This window comes from Marmota marmota, unplaced genomic scaffold, assembly GCF_001458135.2.
Source record: "Marmota marmota marmota unplaced genomic scaffold, marMar, whole genome shotgun sequence".
In the NCBI taxonomy this organism is placed as follows: Eukaryota; Metazoa; Chordata; class Mammalia; order Rodentia; family Sciuridae; genus Marmota; species Marmota marmota.
In genome coordinates, this window is record NW_026000101.1 from 2,760,437 (window position 1) to 2,769,381 (window position 8,945).

The 8,945-nt window shown below is 34.7% G+C and overlaps 1 protein-coding gene across 5 annotated transcripts in view; it reads left to right on the top strand.

Annotated features, from left to right (window-relative positions):
* Ecpas (Ecm29 proteasome adaptor and scaffold) overlaps window positions 1-8,186 on the top strand; it is a 109,575-nt gene extending 101,389 nt beyond the window's left edge. For all 5 annotated transcript variants that reach the window (XM_048783213.1, XM_048783214.1, XM_015492205.2 and 2 more), the window contains 7 exons: window positions 247-290; window positions 383-575; window positions 1,532-1,670; window positions 3,836-3,941; window positions 4,129-4,217; window positions 6,530-6,601; window positions 7,902-8,186. In XM_048783213.1, coding sequence (XP_048639170.1) covers window positions 247-290; window positions 383-575; window positions 1,532-1,670; window positions 3,836-3,941; window positions 4,129-4,217; window positions 6,530-6,601; window positions 7,902-8,041 — 783 coding nt within the window. In that variant the 3' untranslated portion in view covers window positions 8,042-8,186. The remainder of the gene's footprint in view (window positions 1-246; window positions 291-382; window positions 576-1,531; window positions 1,671-3,835; window positions 3,942-4,128; window positions 4,218-6,529; window positions 6,602-7,901) is intronic.
* The last annotated feature ends 759 nt before the right edge of the window (window positions 8,187-8,945 follow it).

Sequence of the window (8,945 nt, forward strand, 5' to 3'; positions counted from 1 at the left end):
TGATCTTGGGCAAATATGTTCTCAGGCCTTTATGAAATGGAGATTAAGATCATTATCCTGCATTCATGGTTTGGAGTAAAACTTGGTGTATGTGCCTATAACAACAAAGCACATTGAAGATTAGATGAATGTTGTTAATTTTTGTTGTCATAATTATCCAGTATTCCTGAGGTAATTGTCATCATGGTATAGAGAGTGTGACATTTATGGGCTTAATAGTTATTCCCTCATCTTGCATTTCCTTAGGAAGAACTATTGAAAGCCATTGCCTGTGTGGTGACAGCTTGCAGGTAAATGTTCTATTAAGATGTTATTTCTTAAACTGAATCTGAAAGTTGTAACCTTTGTTAACTGTTTTGATGCTTTTTTGTGGATCCTGTAGTGCAGAGTTGGAAAAGTCTGTGCCCAATCAACCCAGCACAAATGAAATTCTTCAAGCTGTTCTGAAGGAGTGTTGCAGAGAAAATCTTAAATATAAAATCGTAGCAATCAGCTGTGCAGCTGATGTTTTGAAGGCCACCAAAGAAGACAGATTCCAGGAGTTTTCTGACATTGTCATACCTCTCATCAAGAAGGTAATGACCACCTATGTTCTCTTAGGTCTGGTCTGTACTTAAAAGAAAAAAAAGCTAAAAAATATTTCTGTTTCCTGATTGCATGTTTTATTAAAGTTTGTCTTTCATATGATAGGCGGGAAGTCTTCAGGGATTCTGGCTCTCTATATTTTATATTTCACTAGAGTGAAATATAAGCCCATGTGTCATGCCTCTGCAATATACTGGGTAATTCTAGTAAAAGAAGACTGGTTTTGGGATGGGGTGGTACTCAGTGGTAGAACACTTGCCCAGCACTTGTGAGGCACTCGATTCGGTCCTCAGCACCACATAAAAATAAATAAATAAGATAAAATAAATAAATAAAATAAAGACTGGTTTCATTTGGAAAATGAAGTACATTTTTTTAGATGTTGGACACTAAAAAGAAAGAGGAATATAGTTTACTTATTTGAAGCATGAAATATTTTAAATAGTTTTTCTTGTTTCTTATTTTGCCAATTTGTTATCATTTTGTTTCCGTAATAAGACTGTTTAAATAATTTCCGTTACATATATAACAGTAGTATATGGATTTGGAGACTTTTGTTTTAAATTGATTATATCACCAGTTAGCTGTACCAGTTACTTCTGGTCTATTCCTGGTTTATTAAGAAAGAATTTGGGCTTATATCATTACCAAGTTTCTTCCATTGTTAATTCTAAGTCTAATGCAGGTCTTTTTAAGGTTGTACGCAAAACATAACATATATTGTGTTTTCCCCACTTTTTGTTTAAAGTTCTTCCCAGATTAGAGATATATTATTTCTATTAAAAATTCTCATTATAAATAGGTAAACTATTGGTAGAGAATTTAGCATTTAATTCTTGGTCAGTGTCTCCTACTTTGGTAATTTATTTAATTGCTTTGATAGTGTTTCTCTAATTTTAAAAATGAAATAATAAATTTTGCTTTTTTGTTCTTTGATATATCCTAGAACTCACTTGAAAGCATGGGGGTCCGGATGACCAAAACAGAAGATGAGAATGAGAAGGAAAGAGAACTGCAGCTGGAGTCTTTGCTGGGTGCCTTTGAGAGCCTGGGCAAAGCCTGGCCTCGGAATGAGGAGACCCAACGTAAGCACCAGAACCTGCATTTGAAGAAGTGCTATAACCTGAGGTTACAAAAGCATAGATTTTCTGTATGGCAAATTAATAATTATTATAGAGCCTGATTGAACAATTAGATAATAGTGAGAATTATCTAATATAAATTTTACTACATTATCATCAAATAACCTCATGATGATTATATTACTTTATTAGAGCTACTGTAAGAAAGTTTCACAAGCTAGAGAGCTGAAACAGTAGAAATTTATTTTCTCACAAAACTGGAGGGTAAAAATTTAAAATCAAGGTGTCAGCAGGGATGATTTCTTTTGAGGCCTTTCTTTTTGGCTTGTATCAGGATGTCTTCTTCCTGTGTCTTCATGTGGACTTCCCTCTGTACACTGTATCCTAATCTCCTCTTGTTCTCTCAAGCCATATTAGAATAGGGCCCACCAGTATGACCCTTTTAAAGACTGTTTGCTGATTCAGTTGTGTTCTAAGGCTGGAGGTGGTTAGGACTTCAACATAGGAATTTTGATGGACACAGTTCATAACAACCATGATAATTTTTATGTGGTTGGCTTGATTATAGGAATTATTCTGTTATTTGATTATCTCTACTCTGAGGAATCCAGAAAAATTTATTAGTGTCTCTTTGTCTCAAAATTGATGGCCTTGCTGCTATATCTTCACTAAGCAAGTGACAAATGTTTCACTGAGAAACTCATGACTGAGAGATTTTTTCATAATTGGACAGGTACTTTTAAAGGATTGTTGAATCAGGGTGCAGTTAGTTTTAAGTCCTTTGACAGGTCCTTCAGTGTGGGCTGATGCCACTCTTTTAAGTTTGCTTGTTCTGGGTTCCATACTGTGTCCCTCTGGATATCTCAATATTCTTGAGTATTATGAAATGTATTGTGGATTATTCATGATTTGTTTATCTAAAATCAGACTTAAGGGTTTTGTGCTTTGTGTGGACTTCTATTTGTATATTTTGTATAAAATATACTTGTGATGTATCAGAAGAATTTCCCAAAAGACACTGTACAGATTTGTGAGTGGTATTATCTCTTGGTGCAGTGTATGGATTTTAGTGGAAGTCCACTTATTTCTCACCATTGGGACTATTAACTTTTGCCCGAAGCTAAAAAAGTAGGGAATTACATTAAAAAGATGACATAAAAACAAAACAGTTCATTTTAACTTAGAAGTAGAAATGTACATTTTTTTGATCAGAGAGCCAAGGCCATTCCTATAGAGTTTAACTGTTATACGTTGAAGTTTCACATATATCTTACTCAGAATGTGTCACCTGTAATTTCTGCCTGTAATTTCTTTTTTCTTTCTTTTTTTTTTTTAATATTGACTTTATAGTTGTAGTGGGTCACAACACCTTTATTTCACTTGTTTATTTTTATTTTTTTGTATGTGGTTCTGAGGATAGAACCCAGGGTTTCGCATGTGTGAGGCGAGTGCTCTACCACTGAGCCACATCCCCAGCCTACCTTTTGTTTCTTTAAAAATAGAGAAGAAAATTACAATTAAGAAGCAAACCTAGTGCAGAATTCTAGATTTTTACCACCCTCCCTTATTTTTACATTTGTTTGAGTCCTACTAAATCCTATAGCATTTAAAAAAATGGCTCCTTTGCTGAGTGTTATATCCCTGATTCATCAGGTAGTGTAACATTAATTATGTAATTACAACAACAGTAGCAATTGGGACAGCAGGTTTGTGACCAAGCACTCGATTCTTGATAAACATATGGGTTGCAGAAGCTTATAAGAGTGTGGGGGGGCTCCAGAACTTAGCTTTCTTTATTAGTGTTATTTAGGGAGTTTAAAGGGAAAGGAAATATGGTTAAAATGCTGCCTTAGTTCTGTAGAGGATGATATGCCTTGAAAGCAAACATTTATGGAAGTAGATATAATTTTGTTGGGAGAAGAGAGGTCCTGATTAAGGAAATTGTTTGAAAATTGAACACAAAGTCATGCTGAAGGTTTTGTTTTTTGGGTGGTGGTGGTGATTTCATGACTTTAATTAAAGGCATTTATTGTTTCCCTCCTCTGCTTTATTCTTCTTGTCTCTCTACCCTCTTTTACTGTCCCCTTCTCTTTCTGTCTGTTCCTTATTTGTTCTCTCACTCCTTCACACACTTTCTTCTGCTCTGTCCTACATTTTATTTTTCTCAGGTTGTTATCGTCAGGAGCTGTGCAAAATGATGTGTGAACGGCTAAAACTCAGCACATGGAAAGTGCAGCTGGGAGTTCTTCAGTCAATGAATGCCTTTTTTCAGGGGTAATTTGCTTTATCTCCCTCCCCCCACTAGCATTCTGTATATAATCAATAGAATTGTTACAAATTTTCAAACTAGTAGCTGAAGTGATGTAGTACAAATTATAACATGCAGGTAGAAATTGTTGTGCCAGGATGGTTTGAGAATGTTTCTTAGTAGCATTTGTGTCTTGCTTTCTGATTTGTATAGGTTAATGCTTTTGGAAAAAGAACATGCAGATCCTGCAGCTTTGGCTGAAATTCTCCAGGAAACTTGTAAATCTATCACTTATTCTTTAGGTGAGTGTAGTAACCCAAAATTGATAAGAAGTGCTGATTTTAAAGCTAAGGAACTTATCTTTCAATATTCCCTATCTTGTGGGAACTAAATTTCTGGAACAACTGCCGAACTGTCCTACTTAGTATAGTCCATATACTTATTATACTTATTATACTCCTACTTATTATACTCCCCCTAAACTGGATATTTTAATCTAGAATTATAGTAGAATTTTAGCACCTAGATTAGACCTTTGTGGCAAATATTTAATTTTTTTTTTAAACTTGGAAATAATTTTAAACTTACAGAACAATTGCAACAAGTAGTTCACTTATGGTGTCCACTTTTGCTCATTTTGTCCTATTGCCTTTATCCTTTGGCTTTCTACATATTTGGTCCTTTTTCTGAAACATTTGAAGGTATATTATTGCTTATATTACACCCCTTTATTTTTACATTTTCACTGTGCATTCTTTTATATAACAATAGTATAGTTATTAAACTTAGATAATGACACAGATGTAGTGTTATCAAATTTTTACCATTCATATTCTGTCTTTTTTTTCAGTAATTTTATTTATAGGATTTCCTCAGAATTGTTTTCATTAAAGAATTCAGTCAAGGATAATTTACTGCTTTAGTTGTTATACATATTTAGTTTAAAAGAAACTTAATCTGGAATACTTCTTCAGCCTTTGACAGTTTTGAAGAATAACCACATACGCACCCCCATTCTGTTACCAGGGATTGAACCAAGGGGCACTTAACCACTAAGCTGCAACCCCAGCCCATTTTTATTTTTTATTTTGAGACAGGGTCTTGCAAAATTTCTGAGGCTGGCTTTGAACTAGGGATTCTCCTGCCTCAGCCTCCCAAGCTGCTGAAGGTAGTTGTATCCCACCACACCTGGTTCTCACTCCTCTTTTTGAAAAATGGAATGTTTGTAATTTGTTCTTTGACGTTTCCTCATGATTAGATCTGGCTTATGAATTTCCATTTGGGATATTACATAGGTCATACTGTTTTTCCTCCCATCAAGAGGCGCACACTGTGTTTATATCCATTTGTGACATTGATTTTGATTACCTTACCAAGGTATTAGTGATTCTCTGTACTGTATATTTTCTATTTTTTTCTGTTCTGTCTAATTAGCAGCCTGTGGGAACATAACTTTTAAGACCATTTAAATAATCTCCTTTAAAACTGCATCTAGCAAGCAGTCTTTGAGAAGACACTATTAAGACCGTGCAAATTTCTCCTCTTCAAAATGTCTTCTCTATATGGCATGAATTCATAATTCTTCCTTGAACCAATTTTTTATGATTTTTTCAACTCGAGCACTTTCGACATTTGCCATTTGGTAGCCAGTATACTTTTGTAAGAAAATTTTTTCTTCTCCCTATCTGTTTGTTTATTGACTGGTATTGATTTATGGATTCCTTCCAATCCCCCCACCTCCCAATGAGTTAGAGTTAATTATTTTTCTTAAGTAATTTATTACTTAAATTGTCTCATTTCTCCAGTGGAAGCCCCTTCAAGCTGACCTCTTACATCCTCTTGGCAAGTCACCATCTTTTTTTTTTTTTTAATATTTGTTTTTTAGTTTCAGGTGGACACAACATTTTTATTTTGTTTTTATGTGGTGCTGAGAATCGAACCCAGTGCCCTGCGCATGCTAGGCGAGCACACTACCACTTGAGCCACATCCCCAGCCCCACCATCATTTTTTGTAGCACTTCTTTCCCTACCTTGGGCTTGGTTTTGTATTAATTTTTTGGTATATAATTTCACTGTGAACTAGATGCCACATCTAAGAGTAGATACCAACAAGGCATAATTTAGTTGCACCTCTTGGAGTTAGCATGCTTTTATGGTTAATGAATTGACAGCTAACAACTTTGTCTTTGTAGGGTTTCAGGTGTCCCTGAGTTGGTCTAAACATTGGGTTGTATAATGTTCTTTGGTAAAAGGAGGAGGATCATGGAAACCTGAAGACCTTTCTTAGCTATGATGTGAAGATGCTATGTTTGAGATAGTGTCTTTTGATTTCCCACTTCTAAAATGAGTTCTTTATTACCATGTTGTAGTGATTGGTATATTTGGCTGATAGTCCCCTCTGTCCCCCAAAGTGAGGAATGTGGATATGTAGCACATTTCAAGTATTTGATAGTAATTAGCAAGGGGAAGCTCACTTAGAAAAAACAAAAGCAAACAATAACAACAAAAGTTGTAGCTTTCTATGGGGTTACATGTTCTGAACATCTTTAGTGACTGTAATCTTAGAAGTTCTGTCTTTAAGGCATACATATGAACTGTGTGATTTTCTTCTTAGAAAATAAGACCTACTCATCTGTGAGAACAGAAGCTTTATCTGTGATAGAATTACTGCTTAAAAAACTTGAAGGTGAGTTTTTGATAGTTCTGGTTGGAGGACCAGCAAACCAAGACCCTTTATGGCATATAATTTAGAAATGTTTTGTTTTGTTTTTGCTTATACTCTAAAATACAAATTAATATATGTGCATATCAAGTAGAATATACAAAGCTAAAATTATTAAATTTAAGGGTTTGATACTTCTATATACTTCTCATGTATTATTAGGTTGTATTTATCCCAGAGTAATAAAGTTTCTGTTTCCATCATTAATTCTGATTTAATCTTGGTTAATTACGGAAGTGTTTGACAATGGCATAATAGACTTCAGTGTATACATATAAATAAGCAGAGTGACACTACTGGAAAGAAGATTGAAAACATTTTACACTTACCCACTTGAGTCATCAGATTTGATAATAGCACTTTTTTAAAAGTCATATTTCTTTTTCCCCATTTTCTTTCTTTTTAAAAAACTTTATTCAGAAGCAAGTTTCTTCTAATGGTCTATTGCATCAGTGGTAGGGAAAAAAAATGGCCAGCATTTTCTCCAGTTTTGTTTTTGTTGCTGATTTCAAAAGGAAGCCTGTTTTGTTTTTCCTCTATTTTTTATTGTTTTTACCCCATGGTTAAGAATGCAGAAGATGGAACAGTTTTCTCCACAGCCTTGTGGATTTGCTGTTTGTTTTTCTATCTTTGCTTAGCAGTTAATGGTAAACATCACAAAGTCCCTTTTTTCCTTGTTGAAATAAAAGAGCTAGGCACTTAGATTACTGAATTCTCAGTTTGCCAGAGAGGTGCTAATATATTCTAGATGAGGAAAGTGAGGCTAAATGGTTATTAATAACTTGCTTGATGCCACATTGCTAGAAAATGGCAAAACCTTAAAAATATAATTTAAGACTTGGTATAATTTCTTATTTTCTACAATTTCAGAATGTATATAGTTCTGTTAACTTTCTTTAAAGAAATGAGTCATAAAGTTTCTGCTTAAGCCAACTTTGCAATTAGGGATTTTTTTTCCACTGAGTGTATCTTGACACTCTGCCTTCCTCAGTGCTTCCTTCTTCCCACTTTGTTGTGGTACAGTTCCTTTCACTTTGCTTCAATGCTACTGGGAAAGAGGGGTGAGACACTCTGAGTAGCTGTCAGGCTACTCTCAGTACTTGGGTTTTGAGCTACCCATTGAACCTATGATTATTATGTACTTCAAGGGCTTGCTTTGTATTTATTTTGGGTATAGGATATGTGGAAGAGTTTCAGGTTTTTTTTCTTGCTTGTTCTGTAAGAGTTCTTTGGTTTCTTTCTCTTTTTTTCTTTTTCCATACAGAATCTAAACAGTGGGAAAGTTTGACATCTGAATGCAGAGTGCTCCTGATTGAGTCTTTAGCTACTATGGAGACAGATAGCAGACCTGAACTGCAGGAGAAAGCATCATTACTTAAGAAAACACTTGAAAATCTGGAATAAATGAGAAGGGGAAGAAACAAGTGCCATGTTTATTGGGGGTTGAAATGGTGGTATTCTTTAAAAAACCAAGTGGGGAAGAGTAAAGATTAATCTGTAGCATGCATCATTCCTTGGCTGAAATAAAAAAAAAAAAAAAAGCCTTAAATTTTGTTCCTTATTAGCTTTATTTTGACTCTTTTTTTTTTTAAACGTGGGCTGAGCTTAAAGGAACCTTGGGTGTTTGCGAGGTGATTGATTGTAAATGAGATGGGCAGAAATAGTTGTTAAAAGAATTAAAGCTATTATAAAAAGAATTATAGAGAGTTGCAGAGCAAGCTGGATAAAAATCTTAGCTATCCAAGCTAAAGTTATTTCAGGATGGTTTCCTATAAATCACTTTAACCTCTTCTTTTATACCTGAGGAAATAGGATTGGAGGTGATATAAATTACTTTCTGAGCCCTGTGCCAAGGGCAGATCAGGTGTTAAACATCCTGCCCACTACACTCTCTTTTACAGCCTGACGCCAAAATCATTGCTAACCATGGCCTACCCCAGAAATTCCAAAGATGAAGTACATTGAGGGTGGCTGACAACAGTCCTTGATTGACTCTTTATCATTGGGTTCTTCAAAGTCAAAAGCTCAACATTTCATGTGTTCAACGGTTAAATTTTTAGAAAGTGATTGTTTAGCATCTTTACAGGTTGAGAGCACAAGTTTGGGCTCCATGTGATTCTAATCAAAGTCCTTTTACAGGCAGATTAAAGTAGAAGACAAGATTGTTCCTCTATCTGTATCTGTGGTTGCATATTCTGCAAAACCCAAAACAAAAAATCGCAGACTGCCTTGATTTAGACCATTTGTAATCTCAAAATTGTTATGACAACTTAAAATTTTTTACTCATTTTTATGCTAATAGTCTGAC